Source organism: Musca domestica, unplaced genomic scaffold, assembly GCF_030504385.1.
Source record: "Musca domestica strain aabys unplaced genomic scaffold, Musca_domestica.polishedcontigs.V.1.1 33, whole genome shotgun sequence".
NCBI classification, from domain to species: Eukaryota; Metazoa; Arthropoda; class Insecta; order Diptera; family Muscidae; genus Musca; species Musca domestica.
Window position 1 is genome coordinate 10,258,882 of NW_026712312.1, and position 22,097 is coordinate 10,280,978.

The 22,097-nt window shown below is 35.1% G+C and overlaps 1 protein-coding gene across 2 annotated transcripts; it reads right to left on the reverse strand.

Annotated features, from left to right (window-relative positions):
• Positions 1–934: 934 nt before the first annotated feature.
• LOC101893676 (acyl-CoA Delta-9 desaturase) lies at positions 935–12,981 on the reverse strand. 2 transcript variants are annotated; one of them, XM_059125381.1, is made up of 5 exons: positions 12,846–12,981; positions 2,801–3,113; positions 2,360–2,696; positions 1,949–2,292; positions 935–1,867 (listed from the first exon to the last, which is right to left on the reverse strand). In XM_059125381.1, exons 2-5 carry the CDS (start codon positions 3,111–3,113, stop codon positions 1,617–1,619), a joined length of 1,245 nt encoding a protein of 414 aa, XP_058981364.1. In that variant the 5' UTR covers positions 12,846–12,981; the 3' UTR covers positions 935–1,616. The 2 variants fall into 2 exon arrangements, with proteins under 2 accessions (XP_058981364.1, XP_005176111.1); XM_005176054.4 differs by lacking the exon at positions 12,846–12,981 and adding an exon at positions 6,817–7,664.
• Between the last annotated feature and the right edge of the window lie 9,116 nt (positions 12,982–22,097).

Consider the following 22,097-nt stretch of genomic DNA (forward strand, 5'->3'; position numbering starts at 1 on the left):
GAACTTACTTTTTTACACTCTGAAATGCACTGGAATTTTGAAAAATATAGCTTTTTGACCGAGAAGTCTTCTCTCTCAATTTAAAATTGTTCGTTTTGACAGAAAAAATTAAAAACATAAAAACAATTAAAGATATAAATGCGTATGATTTTGGAACACATTCTGAACGATTCTTCCATAAATCGGGCAAAGAAAGTTTGCAAAAGAAGAAACAAAATATTACTCAGAAATGAAGAATATCATTAAAAAATATAAAAAAGTGCAATCAATATTTGGTTGTTGGTGAGGTGAACTTTTGACAGTTAGGACAAAGAAGGCATGAATTCGCATCGTGGATAATTTTCATAAGAAAATTGTATTAAATGGATGTTGGTCAGTATGTTTCACATGGAGAACATAGCTTTTGAATCTATAGGATTGGTATCCATAGAAAATGCACAAATTGTGCCTAATTCTGTCAACTAATTATGCATATAAGAACAATACTTAAAACTGGAGGTGTTTGCCGTAATATATAAGAACAATAATATAATTTAAGAAAAGAACGTCTTTGCGGGAACATTTTCGACTTTGGAGTGGACCGCAGTACAAATGCTGTACCCAGTGATGTATTCCGTTAGTATTAAGATCCCGCACAGGATGTAAAATATATGTAGTCGTGAGAAGATATATTTTTGTATGGTAAATCTGGTCGCATAAATCCGTACTAAGCTATTAATCCTGATAGTGTGGGTTAATCTGGATACAATTTTGTATCTTAAATCATATTTATGATTTAACTGTTGTTCTTGTGGTTCCTATTTCTTTTTTAATTGCTGGAGTACACAGTACCACAGGGCTTTATAAAATCATTGACTTTAGGTGTATTGCAGACAACTGAGGATGTTCGGTCCATTTTTGTTTTTGAATAAAACTAGTTTTTTTTTTATTACATTTTTATATATTTTTTTAATGATTTTCTATAGTTTTCTTTCTTGACTCGTTTTTACAGTTATGCGTATAGTAAAATTTTTGGTTATTATGTTAATCGAAATGTACAAATGACATTAATGCATCTTACATCTAAAACGTACATACTTAGCGCTCTAAACAGAGGGTCTATAAATCTTTATACCTTACTTCTCGTTTCTTTATACAACTTAACGACAATTAAATTACAAACAAGGGTGAACAGCAGACCGGGATCGGAGCCGGATGCCGCTCGGTGGACCGAATAACAATGGTTCTTATGGAACTACGAGTTAAAGCTAGGGATGTCTAGAACTAGGAAAGACCTCATTGCAGATTAATTCTATAGGTTAAACTAAAAACCGAAATGTTTGCCAGCGTGTGTGTATCACGGTGAGCGACTTAGCGATTAGGTACAAAATGGATATCTGTGTCGGAAACTTGTGCGACAGTATGAAAGCGTGCGAAGCAACAAACACCAATTTTGATCAAATCAGAGTGGTCGCTAAACTCGTGGGCATGTGGTGATTGGGCGAGATATTCCCGATGCACCCCTGCCCCCTTAACCTTATTGACTGATGGGTAATGTAAGAGGATGGCAAAGCCTCCGACAAGAAATGCTAAATATCTGCAGTTAACTCTCTTCTCACTCTTCTCTTGGTAGAGATTTAATCGTCCTTCTTTTCGATAATCTTGGCACACTTGCGGTCCTCCTCGCTGACATCCTTGTCTTCCCAGCCCCAGATCATTGTCTCTTCGTTTTCGTGGTCTAATTTCGCCAACATTTCCGGTGTAATTCCCTGGCCGGTGGACACATTGTTGTTCATGTCGGTGCATGAGGGATGTGATCCGTCACCTGTGCGTTGGATACGTTTCAGGAGCATCTCCTCGGATACGGTCTTCATGTCGTAAGCTTGACCTGTGAAAGACGGAAAGATTCGTTAACATTTGCATAAACATGCCTTTTAGAGAGGAGCGAGGGTAGGGAAACTGGACATACCGATTTTGGCCATCAAGTTCAAGAAGCCGGTGGTCCAATTGTAGTAGTTGCCCAATTCAGCAGCTTTGTAATCCCAGGGGAAGACATGGTGATAGTTATGCCAACCTTCGCCGAAGGTGATGCTCGACACAACTTTGTTGTTCACGGAGCTGATGAATTTGTCGTATGGCTTCATGCCGTAAAAGTGAGCAGCACTATTGACCAACCAGGTGCCGTGCAAGGAAATGCAGTAGCGCAACATGGATCCAACGAAGAAGCATACCTTCAAAGACGAACCCAAGTAGTAGTAGGGGAAGAGGGCGGGCAATACAAAACAGCAAATCGGCATGATAACGAAATAGTACCTAGAAATGAAGGGAATAGATTGGAATTATAGCTGCCACGTGGCGACTTTGTCTGCGGTCAACTCACTTCTTTTGGAACATAACAACGGGATCGGCTTCCAGATCGCTCATATCGATTTGTTTGCCCTTCTCCTTGACGTCGGGATGTTTTCTGCAGAGCAACCAACCCATGTGGGCAAAGAAGAAGCCACGTCTGGAGTTGTGGGGATCGGCATCAGTGTCCGTGAATTTGTGATGGACGCGATGATCACGTGTCCACTCGTAAATGCTATTTTGGAAGGCGAGCGACTGGCACAACATAAGGAAAATACGCAACGGCATCTTGGCTTTGTAGGCACGATGCGACCACAAACGATGAACGCCTGCGGTAATGCCCATGCCGCCCAAAAACAAACAGATGTATGCTGAAAGAAAATACAACACATCCATAAATCAGAGTCCAGAGTTCGAACAAGGATCATTTGTGATCCTCACTTGCTACACCCGCCACCACTTAAGGGATACTTACAAAGTGCAAATTCCAGATAGGCATTTTCGGCAAATATCAGATATACGCCGTACAAGGCAGAGCTGTGCAATATGATAAACAGAAGGATATTGTGCCAGACAATTTCCAGCTCGTAGGGCTTCTTTTGAGCGGCATCCTTTTTGTTGCTGCTGCTTCCAACTTTGTTCGTGTTTGGGGTCACTGACGTTGCTGCTCCACCGGCCACTGCGGTTGCTGGCGCCGCTGCAGTTGTTGCCTTGTTATTATTTGGATCTGTGTTGCTGATGGCCGTCTCGGCCAAGATAAAGGTACTTCCAATTATGTTGGGTGCCATCTAAAAAGGATTAATTGAAACATTATTCTCAACATTCGAATTGCGAATTAATCGGAATGCCATCCCAAGAATCATCAATGTGTCTTCTTCTCTATTTGGATATCCCGCAAATGATTGAGCATTTGACTGTAATTTGTAATGAGCTGTGGTGTCACACTGATCAGCATTGATTTGTATTCAGGTGGTTAAACGATGTTTAATGAACATCAATGAAGTCATTGTCGAAACTTTGCCTGACGGGCGTTCTCTTAAAAATCTATATCATCCAAATACAAATTATCATGAAATATTAATGAGACAAATGGTAACAAAGTAAGACAAAGCAAAACAAAACAATCGAATGGACCGCGTGAATTAATTCGTTGACTCGCTGCTTTAATTCTAGACCATGAATAAAGCAGATAAACCGGAAGTAAATTCAAACGACGACCGTCGAGTGTGTGTGTGTGTATACTGTTACGTTATGAAAGTACACAACCCTCCTATTCGAGTTCTTGTTTACCACTTCCTGTACACATTCGGTGACTTTGGTGGCGGTATACTATTGAGATGTTAATTCCCACGAGCTCTGCTGTCGAGAAAAGATCACCCAATTATGCAGTGAAGTGTGGTTCTACATTTACCGTTGATTCATGCCAGACGTGGTTGGATTGAAAATTAGACTAACAGGGGTCCGAGAGGGGTTTTTGTTCTGAGATGACTCCCCCATTACGAATGAGTACGAACAAATGCACTTGAACTCGACATCTCCAATCGATAAAAACAACGTTTGATGTACTTGAACACATAGTGGCCGAGATGCTGTTCGCCTGCATCCAATCTATGAAACAGCCCCAACAACTGGTTAGCCTTTCATTGATTGGGCTTAGTGAGTTCAGCGCCATCCACTACTACCTTGGCTCAATGAAGAAAACACAAACAATAACAAATATGTTTGAGTCTGAATATTCATTGCAACGAAGTCATTTGCATTGACATACAAACCGAACCACTGGCTTTTTTCACAAGCCTGATTGGCGTTCGAAATCGTTGCAATTTTATCACAGCCAGCCGAGTGTTATCGGATCGCTAAAGTATGTTTATGTTAATGTTTCTATATTTGTCCTCGTACATGGTATATACCTACATATACACACACACGTCGGAGCATGTCCGAGCACAAAAGTCAAACTTTTCCATGTCATTAAAATCACTTTGCGTCACTGTGCTTGGATTGGAATTGGTTGTGAAAATTATTGTTTTGTTGTAATTATTGCTTTGACTGTGGATCTGATCTTGAACAGCATTATTCTTGAATAAGTGTGTCAATATCACAATTTACAGAATTGAATGACAATAAAGAGTAAGAGTAGAATGTACAGGTGCAATTTTCTGCGATTGATTTGAATATTCTCATATATTTCACATGCTACTCATAGGTACATATGTTTGCAAGGGTCATGTCTAACATACCGACATAGGTATGTGTGTATAAATAGCAATCTGTGAATGTGACCGTCCAAATAAATCAAAAATAAACACTGTCTATAATTTTGAATATTTAACTAATGATTTAACCAATTAGCCGTTCCACACTCCCCTCTCATGTATTGGCTTGGGTTCTTTCTTTATAGATTTGCATAAATAACCCAAGGTTTTGCCTTGTCTTTCACTGTGAGTGTATGTGTGGTCGCGTTTCTATCGAAACGTGGAGTTGTCTATTCTACAGTAGTGAGCAATTCTTCTTGGTCCGTCATTATTTTAGCAGGTTTTGGGTGCTCATTATCGAAGTGGTCAAGGTTGTCCACCTTCATGTCGACACTCACACACACACAAACACACGCAAAAACAATCACTATATTTATGATATTGAAATTATATTCTAAATGAGTGATAATAAACAATGGTGGCTTCCTTGTGTCGTCTACACGCACACAAATACACACACACACGTAGACCAGAAATAATTATTATTGCTTTTGGATAGCTATTTCACCTATTGTGCGGACCAAAGATGGTTGTAGGGTTATTTGTTGTTATTGTTCGATTCGAAGTGTCTTTGTTCCGGGTTCTTGCTCAGACGCAAGCGGGCGGCTGCTCTGCTCCGCTGATAAGTTTTAGGAAATCATTTAGAATGCTCGACACATGTCCACATTTCTCGTGCGTTCAATGTACGGAATGTTTTATGTTTTTGGTCTGTACGCTATTGATATGCAGACCACCATTGGCGTGGTTTGGATAAGTAGGTATGTCTTGGCATACTTAAGTGGGGCTTTGTTGAGTCGAGCGTCTGTATTAGCCAGCTAGCTAGATTATGTGTGCTTCGGCTGTCGGATGATGCGTAATGAGAACTCCTTCTGAGGAAATTGCCATATTTTGAATCGTCCCGTTTGCATTCGAATACAAAATTATTAATTCGTAGATTTGCCAAAGTGTGGAAAAGGGGGGGGGGGGTTATCTGACGTGGTTCTTTAGACCGTGCATGTGCATGTGTTGGACAATATATCTACCTTATATTGTTGTTATGGTGGACACACTAACATACACATGTATGTATGTCGTTTCTAAAACATCTTCAATCGGCAGAATATTTTCTATTTTTATTTTCAACAGTCATTGATGGCGAGAACTAGTTGAAGAATTTGTCAAGTTGTATGGGAATTGGAATGATAATATCCAGTATATACGTTGTCAGCTGCTGCATCGACGCAAAAAAGGTCCTGTCGTCATGCGGTTTTTTAATGCGACGAAATATCAGTAAATGTGCATAAGTTTATATAATCGAATACAAACTCGTCGTCATTTTAGAAGAAGTCTCTGATGATTGCCTGTACAATTAGGTTGCAATTTTTTTTCGTTGAATTTCTTTTTTGCGAAAGAGTTTTACATTTTCCAAGTTCAAATCTACGTGTTTTTTCTATTGGCATATGTATAGAACAGACAGTGTTCATATTCTGTAGGTACCATACTACACTGAAAGGACGATTCCTGTTTAGTAACATATTCGGGTATTGCGAAACTCTTTGATAGCTATGACAAAGAAGGGTACCGAAGGAATTCCAAAAATTGTCTTCGAATAGTTCTGAATTGTTTGTTTCAGTCAGTCACTTCTTGCGGGGAAGTGTTTATGAGTTATTTTTTGTCTATTTTTTTTGGGAAACATTAACAGCTTTGTTAACAGTTCTCAGTCTATATATGTGTTGAATAATTTTTAATTCGGTCTTAAATTAAAAATAAGTTGATACTACCCATGAAAATTTTGATTGTCGTGCTTTATGAGATGTGTTCTTGTACTAGTTTTCCCATTAAAAAAGTACGACAACACTACATTTATACCTTTAAATAAGCATGTATTTTTTATTTTTTAACATAATTCGAGATTAGCAGAGAATTCCTGAAAATCATTTCTAGCTTTAAAAGAATTTCGGAATTAGAAGGGCCTGTCCTTATTTCGAAAACCACATTCTATTCTCATAAACTAAATCATGTGTTCCGTTCAAATCTAAAATCGAAAGGACTTAAGCGTGTTACGGCATGGGAAAATAACATTAATTTTAATGGAACTCTTCAACGCGATTAAGGGCGCGCATATAAACATGGCATTATCGGTTTAACATATTATTATTTCAACGTTTTATTTTATTTGACACTACACAAATCAGTTCAGTCGATTGTAAATATCATTTGTCCATCGTCATAAACGCTGTCTGTACAAAATAGTTACCTTTTAAAATTTGGGTTTATCCTTTGGTTGTTGAGCGGGAAATTGATTTCCTTTGGACTTTTTCACAAACTCTTATTCGATATTTGTAAAAAAGTGTGTTGCAGTTTTTTTTTTTTTAATATGTAATTATTTTTTCAAACTTGTTCACACTTTGAACTTTTCATTTGATACACTGTTCTGTCACAAGGATAATACGGTTGGTGGCTTTTATTTTTATTGTTTGCTATCGAAATGTCCGTTTCCGTATCCGTTGGACTCGTTGTGGTTCGTTACGCGGCGAGATTTTTTTTTGTGCCCACTTTTGTTTTTTTGAAATGCTCACTGCCCGAAGTCAGCTCGCAAACAATTGAACTCTGCGTTATTACACTGAATTTTAAAGACTTTCAATCGATGTGTGAGAACTCTACGTGCGCTGGTGGCGGGTTTCTATTTCGGGACGTTGGCTGGGCGAGCATTTATGAGAGCGCGTCTATTGAAATCTTCTTGGTGCTGTTGAACACACAGGCGGCAGTGCGATATGGTTTTATGGACTTTTTCAGATTTGGCGTTGACTTGTCTCTTGGTTTCCAGAGGAAGCAACGTGTTGGACGGTTATCACGTTCACAGCGAACTGCACGACGTTATGCTCGGAACCTGGGGTTTTCTTAAAGTATCGACACCTTAAACCCTCGATCATCGTACGTTCTGCGATCTGCGGCTTCAAGGGCTAGTTTGACGGCATGCTGTTGTTGTGTTTGTTGTTGCTGCTAATCTTTCGTACTTCTCATCGGGCCAGCGGTAGTTATGTTGCCTTTGTATTTGTTATGCGTTTTGCTTTGCTCTAATGGCCTAATGCTAATATTGCAGATTCTTTCCGCGCCGCTGCCGCCACAGCTTATCTGAACCGAAACATACGTTTGCTCAGTCGACGTTGTCTCTGTTTGGCTTTGGTTGTACGCGGTCAAGTTGATCTTGTATTTTTCTATTGGTATTTGGCATTTCCCTTTGTTTATTTTTTTATTTTGACGGTTTTGTTGCTGGTTGGACTCTTGGGTGTTTTCTTTGACTCTACCAATCGATGATGTGCTGTGGCTGGCTGTTGGTTCTATGTTTAATTGGTCAAGTACATGTCCATGCACACACACACACGCAGGCACATACATGAATATGTATATTTTTCGTTTTGCAAATGAGATGAAGTCAAAAGAAAGAACACTTCCAATAGTGATTTTTGTGTTTCTTCACGTACTAAGGCCTGTAGGCCAGTATGATCCACGTATGTTGGTGATTATAGGGGTAGGTCATTGGGTAGTGCAATCCACAAGGACTGCTGTGATAAAAGTTTAATCCGGATTTCTGTAAAAGCCACAGTTGTTTTGCCCTCATGTCAGGAATAAGAAATCAAAAATTGTGAGAGTATATAATTTTTCTTTCAGTGAAGTACAAGTACAAAGAAAGAACCTTGTACTAGCAGATTTTATATGTTAATGTTTTTTTTTGTGTTTTTTACATGTTTAAGCAACATAAAGTGGGTTGTCCCACTGCATTTGGATTAAACTTATCATATCCATTACTTATACTTCAAATAAATCCTTTTGAGGTAGGTTAACTCTGCAAAAAGTTCTTACGTAAACATGGCATAAGGCAACATAAATAAGACTCATCTTCATAGTGTGTTAAATATATAAATAAAAAAATAAATTTACTACGATAAACGATTTTTTCTTTATGATATTGAAAAAAAACTTGCAGAACTACAACTTTTTCAAATGTCATTCGAAATATTTTATTTGTGATTTTAGAATTCTTACAAATAGAACTCGAATCCTTCGTATTGTAATTTGAGAATTCTGTTTGTAATTCAAATTATTCGAATTGTAATTCGAGAATTCCAATTGTAATTCGAATTATATCGATTGCAATTCAAGTATTCAAATTATAATACGAATTTTTCCATTTGTAATTCGAAATTTTCTAATTGTAATTCGGATGATTCAATATGTAATTGCACAGCTAGTCGTCGAATTACAAATGGATTCATTCTAATCACAATTAGAAAATTTTCGAATTACAAATGAAATAATTCAAATTACAATTGTAATAATTCAAAATACAATTGAAATTCTCTAATCACAATTGAAATAATTCGAATTAAAAATGAAATGTTACGAATTAAATAAAAAATGATTAGAATTATACCTGAACAAGGTGTAGTAGATTCTGTAATGATTTTTTTTTTTTTAAATGTTAAATATCTTAGGAAGACACATTTTATTTATGCTGCCTTAAGCTTAAACTACAACAATCGTAACAACAACCACATTCATAATTGGTTTTGTGAATAGAATGGGATGGTCAAACCCATGGTACAATGAAGACAAGGTAGTCTAACTTTGAAAACAATTGCATGTATATAGGGTGAGATAAAAAAAAACTGCAACGAAGTCAAACGCCATAATTTTTACAATTTTTTTTTTTAATTTATTGAATAAAATTTTAGAATAAGTTGAGATTTGTTCGAATTGGTCACCTTCGGCACGAATTACGGCCTTCAAACGGCCAATGAAACCGTTATGCGCTGCCCGAATGTTGCTCTGCGGTATTTTGGCCCATTCCCGGCGAAGCGCTTGCTTGGGATGATCGACACTTTGGTATTTTTTAAAACAAACTTTTCTTTCCAAAATACTCCAGACACAATAGTTCAATGGATTGGTATCCGGAGATTTTGGTGGCCATTGTGCGTTGGAAATGAAGCGAGGAACCTCATTTTGTAACCATTTCAGGGTGGCGCGTGCTGAGTGCGATGGTGCTGAGTTCTGTTGGAATGTCCAAGGTCTTCGGCAAAAATGTTTGCGCCATTTCTGCTGATGTTGCTGTTTTCTTCTGTCCACTTCCTTGACGTCGGGCTACACTACCAGTATCACGGTATGAGGCACAAAAGATTTATTCACATTTAAATGATGGAGGGCTGTAACGATAGCCACTTGTGGGTTTTCAGCCAAATATAAAGAAATCACACTATCACGCTTGAATTCCTCCAGGAATAACTTTTTTTCTGGAAAAATTTCACCAAAATGCTTTTGTACGCTTGTAAACAATATAATGAGCTGTCACTGGAATAATTTTAACAGCTGTCGGACGAGTAGCTTGGAAATGATAGCAGTCTGTAGTTGGTTGCAGTTTTTTTCATCTCACCCTGTAGAGGTCTATCTGTTTGGCTTGTAATATCAGAATTACTATCAAAATAATCAAAAAACAAAACAATCTGTTGCATTGATTTTGAATAAATAATCGAAAACCGCAAAAACTAAAGAAAAAGGTTAAAATGTATAAAATCCTATTCTATATATTTCTAAAGGTTAAGAATTGTAGATTTTGTCGATGCATACGTTGCAATAATCATTTGAATTTGAATATTTTCTGAGCATTTTTTTATACCCTACACCACATAGTGGTAAGGGTATTATGTCTTTGTGCATTTGTTTGTAACATGGAAAAGGAAACGAGTTAGACCCATAGTTACTTTTGAGAACCTTCATAGAATCACTTTCTGAGTCGATTTATGTATGTCCGTCCGTCTGTCCGTCCGTCCGTCCGTCCGTCTGTCCATGTATTCTTGTGAACAAAATGCAGGTCGCATTTATTATCCGATTGAGATGAAATTTTCCAAACAATATTTTTTGGCCCAAGGACGAACCCTATTGAAATTGGTGAGAATCGGATCAAATTTAGATATAGCTCCCATATATATCTTCATCCGATTTCGGGTTAAATGTGCACCAAATGTCCACTATCAGTCCAAATTACCTGAATTTTGGCACACCCAACCGAGTTCGGCCTAGAAGCAAGTATATCAAATTTGGAGAAAATCGGTTCAGATATAGCTATAGCTCCCATATATATCTTTCATCCGATTTGATCTTTAAGTCCCTAACATTCCTACTATGCACTCCACAACCGTGATATTTGGTACCAGGTATTAGATGGAGCACAGAAATAGCTGTTTTAAATTTTATCGAAATCGGTTCAGATTTGGATATAGCTCCCATATATATCTTCATCCGATTTCGGGTTAATTGACCACCAAATGGCCAATATCAGCCCAAATGGCCCGAATTTTGGCACATGTGACCGAGATTAGCCTTAAAGCAAGTGCAACAAATTTGGAGAAAATCGGTTCAGAAACAGCTATAGCTCCCATATATATGTTTTATCCGATTTGGTGTTTAAGCCTCTCACATTCGTAATATGCACTCCACAAGAATGATATTTGGTACCAGATATAAGATACAGCCCAGAAAAAGCTGTTTGTAATTTTATCGAAATCGGTTCAGATTTGGATATAGCTCCCATATATATCTTCATCCGATTTCGGGTTAATTGGGCACCAAACTCCACAACCGTGATATTTGGTACCAGGTATCAGATGGAGCACAGGAATAGCTGTTTTAAATTTTATCGAAATCGGTTCAGATTTGAATATAGCTCCCACATATATCTTCATCCGATTTCGGGTTAAATGTGCACTAAATGGTCAATATCAGCCCAAATCACCTGAATTTTCGTACATAAGACCGAATTCAGTCTAGAAGCTAATACGTAAAATTTGGAGAACCCCGGTTCAGAGATAGCTATAGAATTAGATAGAATTAGATAGATTTTGATTTTGTACCAAATATCTCATAGAGCTCTGAAATGCACCGTATAAACCTTTTTACGAGAGCTCTACTAAATATGCATAGTGGTGTAGGGTATCATATAGTCGGCCCCGCCCGACTTTTGAGCTTTCCTTACTGGTTTTATTATTGAAAAGAATACACACACATAAACAAATAAAGTCGACATATTAGGCCAAGAGAATAAAAAAATTGAAATCAAATGGTATGTATCATAGTCCTACCTTGATTTTATTGTACCATTGTCAAAACTCTTTTCAAAATATTGAAGACATCGAACTAACAATTATTAAAAGCTACATTTTTTCTTACAAGTAACTTGGGTTTCGTTGTGTTGGCTGAGTGATGGGTTAAAAAACAAATAGGTACTTTCACAATCGGCAACAAGTACTTCATTGACTTGGTGAAAATATACAATATTTTCGGCAACACTTGCACTCCGCAGGTGTGATTTAGCCTGATTGTATTAATATGCTATCGCGAGGACTCCAACGAATATCTTCGCATGAATATATGCCCATATTAAATCTTGATGTGTGGCATCAAATAATAGAAGGTAATTAAAATGTTCACATCACACCGTTTGCAAATTACCTTTGGCAGAAGTTGTCGAGTTCAGGGTCGTACAATGGTACAAATTTCACTGCTTGATTACTCCACTCGGGTGATGGCTAAGTGAGATAAATATATACACCCAGGTGTGTGTATTTGTCAAACAATGAATGACAAAAAGAACAATGACGACAGACATATGCATGTCTGTAACTATTGACCGTAACATGTAATCGTCAAATGGGTTTGTATGAACACCTGATGGGTCGGAGTCAAGCTGAAGTTATACTTAACCGGTTGAAGTGAACAAAGTCAAACTCTTTTTAGCCGCAGGGAACAATAGTTGCAACACAATATTGTTTTCAAAATGGATGACGTCCATCAGATTGTTAATGTTTTACTCTTATCGGTAGTGGGATTCTCTAACTCATTTTTTGAGTTACCGACTAAAATCGGTAAGTGTGAGAGACTACTTTGTTTTCTACGCTAACTTACCGACAAATTTCTTTAATTACCGAAATTATAAAGCGACTTTTGTCGGTAACTCAAAAAATTAGTCAGAGAATTCCACTACTGGCCATAGACATTTGTATCTAAAAATAATAATTTCTTTTTATGATTCAAGTTAAATGTTCGAACATTTGCAAAACGCGGTGTTATTTTTTTTAATTTACAATTCATATACAGTTTAATGTCAGAGGGTGAGGTAATTCAATTTTATTGTTGCGCAACAATAAAAATACAATCTAAATTATTTGGTAAATTTATTTCGACATAACAAAAGGGAAAAGCAACAAAACGCAGACACGTGTCCACACTTACCTGCTTGTGGTTCTTCGATTTAGGGGGACGTCATTTGTTGAGAGGTGAACACACTGTATTTACATGTTTAACATTTGCATTTGCCTACCAATGTTCTGAAGTTCCTTTAATATTCAACAATTCAATTTTAGCAACAAACGAATGTGCCGACCTACGTCTCTTTAATTAGGTCACACGGATGGCGAGTTCTGGTCTCAGTCTTTCCTTTGCGTTCCCCTAAAAATGAATGGGTTTTTATGACAACGCATATGAGGCTCTAGAATTGAAGCGGAGCAGTCTCTACACTATATGCGGCGATCCTTTGTATGTAACAAAGAAATGTACCAAACACATATGTAGAATATACAAATCGTATATCCACCTATCTATGTGACTAAATGACTAAATGGTTATTCTTGAACAAATTTGAAATCATTATTTGTTTGTTTGTTCAATAAAGTGTTTAAAAATCGTTTATGGTTCATTCGTGTTTGCCAATGGAATACAACCAAATGTTACACTCGAAAAATGATGTGAAAGTCTCCATTTTTTGTAGTGCTAAAAGAAACGCACTACAGTACAGCTATGGTAGTTCTTGAAGATATTCATGGAGTGTACATTGAATTTTTCATTACGCTTTCAAATTTTGAAATATACTCGAGAAACCTGATAAATATATACATATATTCATGATCAGCGTATAATTATGTCGTTGTAACCAAGTTCAAATCTGTATCGCTTGTCTTTTTAATTGATCTGCAGTCGATTTGCAATACTAGTTCTAGTATCGCAATCGTAGGACCAAAAATCCATATAGTTCCTCATTCTCTTTGCATGATTTCTTGAAGAATCGTTCAATAGTGCTATTTTAAGTTTTCGAGTGTAGCACTGGTTCAAGTCGTTTAGCATTTGGTCATATTTGGTGAAGACTCAAATTGTCACGATTGACATTGTTGTCTTCCTGTGTGTCGGCGCAATGGTTCTTTTGAGCTCGCTCCGGCTTGGATCAATAAGCAAACACGCGACCGGTCTATTTGTTTTGTTTGTTTCGATTAGTTTAATGGGCTGTGAGACTATTTAAAAATAAAGTTAAGTTATTAAAATAAATATTGAAGAATATTAAATGGGAATTTAAATGAGTCAATTTCCGAAAGAGTCTATTTACATGGGTCACATAGACAGAGAGTAACATACATACATACATGGTACAATGAAGAGAAGGTAGGTCAACTTTGAAAAAATTGCAGAGTATAGAGGTCTACCTGTTTGGCTTGTAATGTCAAAATTAGTATCAAAACAATAAAAAATCAAACAACTTGTTGCATTTATTTTGAATAAATAATTGAAAACCGCGAAAACAGAATGAAAGGTCAACACTTCTTTTCAAAACCAGGTTTTATATATCTCTAAAGGATTATTTCGCTACAAAAACTCTAGATTTTGTCGATGCATACGATGAAATAAACATTTTGAAAACATCCGAAATTGAATGTTTTCTGAACAATTTTTTTGTTATTCAAAAGAAAACACATACATAAACAAATTAAGATGACATATTAAGCCAAGAAAATAAAAAAATTGAAATCATATGGTATCATAGCCCTACCTTGATATCATTGTACCATGCGTACATGTATGTATGAAGGTAGGCCAACTTTGAAAAAATTGCAAGTACAGAGGTCTAGCTGTTTGGCTTGTAATGTCAGAATTAGTATCAAAACAATAAAAAAAATCAAACAACTTGTTGCATTTATTTTGAATACATAATTGAAAACCGCGAAAACTGAATAAAAGGTCAACACTTCTTTTCAAAACCAGGTTCTATATATCTCTAAAGGATTATTACGCTACAAAAACTCTAGATTTTGTCGATACATGCGATGAAATAAACATTTTGAAAACATCCGAATTTGAATGTTTTCTGAACAATTGTTTTGTTATTGAAAAGAAAACACATACATAAACAAATAAAGATGACATATTAAGCCAAGAAAATAGGTGTGTCTGGTTACTTTTCCAGCAGGAATTGTCCAGCAACTTCTTTCTGAGAGAGTAAGGTAGTTTTATTCTCTTTTGCAAGGAAAATGCGAAAAGTAAACAGACGCTATTCCTGCAGAAGCTTGCAACTAATCAGCTGATTTGTCAAAACAAACCAATTTGTCCCCCATAAGGAGAATTAAAACAAAGGTACCAATACTAATTTTACAAGTTTTTTAAATAAAAAATGTTGGAAATAGTCTTTTATTTTCTTATTACATATTAACATTTACGTTTTTCACATTTTGTAAAGTTGTTCTCCAAAAACAATTAGTCTTGCTAATTCCAAAACAATATTTTCAAATTAAAATCACAAAAAGAAATAAATAAACAATAGAAAACATCTGATTGAATGTCGATGAATGAGAAGAAGAAGAGTTGCAAGTGATTGCAAGAAGAAATTTTTCCAGCAAGAATTTGCAAACTCTCACTGAAAGAACTGTCAAAATTTCTCTCTCCAACCGCTCTCTTTTGCAGAACTTTCGGGTTAACAGACGACTTCCAGTAACAATTTGTAACAATTGTTACAAATTTTAGGGTAACCAGACACACCTAATAAAAAAAAAATTGAAATCATATGGTATCATAACCCTACCTTGATATCATTGTACCATGATACCATATGATTTCAATTTTTTTTATTTTCTTGGCTTAATATGTCATCTTTATTTGTTTATGTATGTGTTTTCTTTTCAATAACAAAACAATTGTTCAGAAAACATTCAAATTCGGATGTTTTCAAAATGTTTATTTCATCGCATGCATCGACAAAATCTAGAGTTTTTGTAGAGAAATAATCCTTTAGAGATATATAGAACCTGGTTTTGAAAAGAAGTGTTGACCTTTCATTTAGTTTTCGCGGTTTTCAATTATGTATTCAAAATAAATGCAACAAGTTGTTTGATTTTTTTTTATTGTTTTGATACTAATTCTGACATTAGGTGTGTCTGGTTACTCTAAAATATGTAACAATTGTTACAAATTGTTACTGGAAGTCGTCTGTTAACCCGAAAGTTCTGCAAAAGAGAGCGGTTGGAGAGAGAAATTTTGACAGTTCTTTCAGTGAGAGTTTGCAAATTCTTGCTGGACAAATTTCTTCTTGCAATCACTTGCAACTCTTCTTCTTCTCATTCATCGACATTCAATCAGATGTTTTCTATTGTTTGTTTAGTTTCAATTTGAGAACAACGTAAAAGAATGTGAAAAAAGTTAATATTAATATGTAATAAGAAAATAAAAGACCATTTCCAACATTTTTATTTAAAAAACTTGTAAAATTAGTATTGCTTCCTTTGTTTTAATTCTCCTTATGGGGACAAATTGGTTTGTTTTGACAAATCAGCTGATTAGTTGCAAGCTTCTGCAGGAATAGCGTCTGTTTACTTTTCGCATTTTTCTTGCAAAAGAGAATAAAACTACCTTACTCTCTCAGAAAGAAGTTGCTGGACAATTCCTGCTGGAAAAGTAACCAGACACACCTATTACAAGCCAAACAGGTAGACCTCTGTACTTGCAATTTTTTCAAAGTTGGCCTACCTTCTCTTCATTGTACCATGGGTAAAACTATAGATAGAGAGAGAGAGAGAGAGAGAGAGAGAGAGAAATTGAAAAAAATAACTGTTGGAGTAAAGGATTGAGGTATGAACGTAGTTTTGGAAATTTGTACTTATATGTACTAAAATGTACCAAATTTAGTATAATTTGGATTTAGGTGAACCGATAGGGCTCGAATCTTGAAATATGGATTTAAAAGTGTTGGAGTGTAGGATTGGGTTATGTAGGTAGCTTTTGTAATTCGTACTTATCTGTACTAAATAGTACTAAATGTGGAACTGTAAGGATTTGGGTGAACCGGTATGGCTGGAATCCTGATATTGGAAAACATGATTTCTATTGAATTGTATGATGTCGGTTGTTATAGAGATGTACATACATTTGTACAAATTGAAATTGTGGTGAAACGATAGAGCTAGAATTCTGAAATTTGGAAATAAAATTTCTATGGAATTGTACGATTTAGTTATGGAGGTAGTTTTGAAATCATACACTTTAAGGATTGGGGTACAATTTGGTTTGTGTGGACCGATAGGGCTGTAATATTGAAAATAAGATTACTATTGGAGTATAGGATCGAGGTATATAAGAACTTTTGGAAATTCGTACTTATCTATACTAAACGGTACTATATTTGGTACAATTTGACATTGAGTGTACATATCGTGCTTAAAAACTGAAAAATTGTATCAGGGTCACTGTTAATGTGGAGGTGGTTTGATATTTACATTACTGTTGATACCTGTGCTTGAGATTCAGCGGTGGTACTTTATTTTTACGAAAAGTACTAAATGGTACTAAGTTTATTATAGGGCGAAGGAATAGAAACGGGATTCTCAATTTTGATAGTGAGGTCTCTGGAATTGGTATATGTAGATGATTTTGGAAATGTTTGGTGTAATTGTACGAAAAATACTAAGTAGTAAAAATGTTGGTATTAGTTGAAGAGATAGGGATTGAATTCTTAAATATGATATTTATAAAAATGTTGTTCTCTGAGATTGAGATTTGGAGGCGGGTTGGGAAATGCTTACTTTAGTTGTTCAAAAAGTACTTAATACTACTTATAATACATTTTGGTATTGGGCTTATGGATATGGATCGAGGTCACTGTTGGTTTCTGGGGTTTACATATAGAGGCGTTGGAATAGTTTTGGACAGAAAATTTGGAAGTGGGTCTATTGTGCAATGGTTTTATCCTCCTCGGTAAACTTTGAAATTAAGGACTTTGAAAAATGTTCTTGTGTAAAAGGTATACATTTTCTTTCCATTTTTCCGAAAAAGGAAAAATTTGAATAATATATGAAACCTTGAAAGTCTGAAAATTTAGTTTTAATAAAACATTTGTACTAAAAAGTCCAAATGCGAATTTTTGGAACGAATTTCAACCCTTAAAGTGGAATTGTCGCTGACGAAGTAGCGGGCACTTGCTAGTATTGCTATAATATAGTAAATACCAGATTTTGAGCTTAACGGCAATTCCGAAAACAGGCCAAAGTGTATTACTTTTCATTGATTTTTAACAGCATGTTTTGGTTGGTATCGAAACTCGCAAATACCCTAGTACGACCAGAAAAATGAGTGCATTGCATTGTTGTTTCTTTTATAGTTTTATATGGATCGGATAACGATCGATACTTCTTTATCGGAATAGATTCTCAATTCCGACAAATATTGTGTCAATGGTAGTTGTGTATGTACATACATGTATCCTTTACACAACACACTTGACTGACAACTGTCAGCTTCGAGATATAATGTATGTATGTGAACATGTGCTGTGCTTGCTGTCCAACTCATTTGAGCGATCCGATAGATGGTCAAATTGAAAGCATTGTTGTTGGAAATCGTTGGTGCGTTCAGTTCCTACACATTTCTCGGTCAAAGTCAATGTCAATGCTACGCTACAGGTAGGTTGGTCCAACAAAAAGAAGAAAAAAAATAAAAGAAACCACTAACATACAAATAACCCCCAATAACTTGGATGTGACGAGCCATGTCGTTTACACTGGGGTAACAAGCCGGCTTCGTCGATCGTAAAATAATGCAAAATGGCAACAAAATCATTTATAGACGTTTTTGCATTAATTGTACCATAAACTTGATTGTGGCCGCTGTATGAGACGTTTGGCGTTATAACGAACGACCGAGTAAATAGACACAAATTCAAAATAAATTAACATCAAATTAATAAATAATATTATAATTTGTTAATGTATATAATAGCAGTAATGTCTGATAACCTACACCACCATGCATATTTAGCAGAGCTTCCCGAATATCGTTTACATAGGGAATTTGTGTAAAAATATTGCTATATCAAGCCAAAATTCTCCCAACGTCGCTGACCTTATTCTAATCAGAACTCAATTGTATATTCCAAAATTAAAATTATGTTTATGGAAGCTATATGCAAATCTGAACCGATTCCGGAGCTATAGTTATATCATCAAACTTGACAAGCGAACTTCTAGAATTAGCTTGTCTCCGTGTATTAAAATCTCTTTTGTTCAACCCGATTTAATTATACACCAAGGCCAATTTATTAAGGTCACAATTAGGCGAATTCAGAGCTTGTCATCTCTTGCTGTCAAATATAATCCTTATTTTTGTTAGAACAAAAATTTGCATTTTAGGCGAAAACAATGGGGTATTTTGACTGACAGTTTACAACCCACAGTATTGGTTTGTTGACAACCCATCCAAATCAATATATCGATTAATCAGGATACGACAGAATGTACAAAAATTTTACTCAAACGTCGTTTTGGATCCGTGCTTCTATTATAATATTATTGGTAATAAAATTTATTATTGGTATTAAAAACTGTATTTTTTGAGGGTTTTCCATTTTTCTTCAACCGTACTTCCTGTAAATTGGCAGTTGATATTCCTCGCGACGGATTTGTGCAGTCCCCACATAACGGCAATCATCGAAATATTTAGTATTTTGATGATTTCAACCACATTTGTAGCGGATTTGTTTTAAATTTGTTATCGCAAGACAACATTAACCGCTCGAATGCTGGAAATAATTTAAACAATAGGTCGTTAAGAGAAATTTGAACAAATTGACGTTACATTAGGTGTGTATGACAATTTTCCCTGTCAAAATTATGCAGTAACTTCGGGGAGATCGAGACAAATTTGAGTCAAAATTCGTAGTGAAAAAAATTAGATATTTTATGGTATAATACAATGTTAAATGCTAGATTACTGGAAATTAATAAAAATGGCAATTCTCAGTACCTTAACTGCATGGTACAATAAGGAGGTAGAACAGCTTCGTAAAACTACAGAAATACAGCCCTGGGGATATGCCCGCTTCCTATCAAATTTGCATGCCACAAATTGTTTTAATTTTTTCAATATTTTTTCTCATTTTAAAATCAGCTAAACAGCGGGAAGAATGAATAAAATGCCTGGATTTCCTTTCAAAAATATGATCTAGATATTTCTATCTTTCAATTCCATGGCAAAACTGGCGAATAGCTTTAATGCGCGTCTCGCAATTTACGCGTCTTCCAATCAATGATTTTGAAAATTTTTTGTTTTTAAATTTCTAAACAATAAATACATACACAAAATTGACAGAAGTCGGGCACACTAAGAACAAATTGTAGTCAGCTGGTAGCTCTACCTTACCTTTTTATTGTACCATGCCTTAACTGTTAAAATTGCTAGAGTATTCGGTTATCGAACAAAGTTTTGTAAGAATTTGTACAATTACGAAGTTATCACGAATTATTGTCATACACACCTATTGTCGCAACAGCTAAGGGCAACATCGCACGCAATTTTTGTTACAATTTATAAATTGTACTAAATTATTGCACTTTGTGCGTTTACAATCGTTTAGTCGATAAGCTGAATAACCCTCAATTACTATAAATGTGTCGTAACTAAAAAAAATTATTTGGTTTAATGATACCAATCTGGTTACATCATGAGTAAATTCTCTAGTCAATTGGTTATAATTATAGAATGTAGAAGTTTAAAACAGTTGGCTTTCAGTCAGAATTAGTTATTTATTTTAGTTTAGTTATTCTCCTTAATGCGTATATCATTTTAATTCGTATTATAATTGTCGGGACAAGAAAGCTGTACAATCAACTGATATGCCAAAGCCAAACAAAACCGCCTAAAAAAATATGAAGCACACTCGTAAGGTTACGTTTGTTGAACAACTTGCATTATTCTACCACTACACATAGTATTATTAAGAATGTTCCTGAATGTTGCTCTGTTCCAGAACCTGCAAGAACCTACTAGTTTTGCAACTTTTTTTCGATTTCATAAAGGAAATATCTGTTGTCGTAGTAAAAACTATTACATTCTTGCAGTTCTGAAACAAACCAAATGTCTCATTCTTTAAAAGTTTATTCATAAATCCATTGTATATACACAAATCAGAAATGGGAAGCTGCTTTAATGAAGATAAATTTGACAGTATAAATTACAGAAAATAAAGAGCTGGATATTGTTATTTGAAATGATGTTACTTTGACTTAATTTTACCATGGCTTTATTTAAAAGAAATATATATTATCTAAATCCTACAAAAAATATATGAAAACAAAATAATAAAAGAATATGAATATAATTTAGATTGTATGCAGGTATGTATTTGCGTTATTCACACTGTCTGAGAATATCAAACATAACGGGCAACTCATAAGAAAAAAATCAAAAACAGATCTATAACTCATCTCAAACTTATCGATTTAAGACAGAAAGACAAATCAGAAAAAGTGATAAAAATAATATTAAGAAAACACAGGAAGTCCGTCAACTAATGATAACAATTAAATTCAAATTTAAAAATATTATAAATTCATTTGATATTTTTTTAAGCAGGAACTAGCGTTTTCTTAAAGTTCTAGCTGCAATATTGCGAATCTCGATTTATACTTATTGGAGGATGTCTTCAAAAAATATCCAAACAGATTATACCATATGGTCTAAATTGGGCTATAACAGATCATATTCATAATGTAATTTTGATAAATATCAAATAAATATTTTCTATTTCAAATTCTAGAAAATGCGTGCAATGCGGGATGGGTATATATTCTAATAGAGATGGGTAAATTCATGTAGACATTGAGTACATTGAACATAGGCAATATTCAGGAAATTATAATTTTCGTATTTTTAGATTCTTACAGGTTCTGGAAAATAATGAAACCCTTTTGAAATTATTGTAAATTCATTTGCAAAAAAAAAAATCCATATTAATGAAGAAAAAGTTTACAATTTTTTAAAAAAGATAATGTGATCTGTGTTTGTATCAATTTTGTGGAATATCACCGACAATCCATTCCGGTTTTTCAAATTCCAACAATTTATGAGAAATTTTAAAAATAAACAGAATAGCAATTGTTGCATTCTCTAAAAGTCAATTTGGCACAATAGGGCTCTAGTACAGAGTTGTATTTTTCATACTTCTTTCAAGGTTAAACTACCTTACCGGTTATGACATAAGAAATACTAAAAAATTCCTTAGTTCGGTGGAAAAATTGTATGTATTTTGTGCGAATATTTAATATTGATGTTTCTGTCCAAATTGTTTTTGCTCCAATCTAAGCATAGATGCTCAAGAAAAATAAAAGATTAATATTGTTATTAGAATATATTTGCCACTTATCTTTCTGTGTGTGGAATTTTTTCAGATATAAAAGC

What these genes read in the sequence shown, in the direction of transcription:
- LOC101893676 (XM_059125381.1), bottom strand. Translation starts at nt 3,113, where the DNA reads ATGGCACCCAACATAATTGGAAGTACCTTTATCTTGGCCGAGACGGCC. An exon ending in CTATCTGGAATTTGCACTTT is followed by an intron (nt 2,697 to 2,800) that starts GTAAGTATCCCT and finishes ATTTTCTTTCAG; the next exon opens with CATACATCTGTTTGTTTTTG. An exon ending in GAACTTGATGGCCAAAATCG is followed by an intron (nt 1,868 to 1,948) that starts GTATGTCCAGTT and finishes CGTCTTTCACAG; the next exon opens with GTCAAGCTTACGACATGAAG.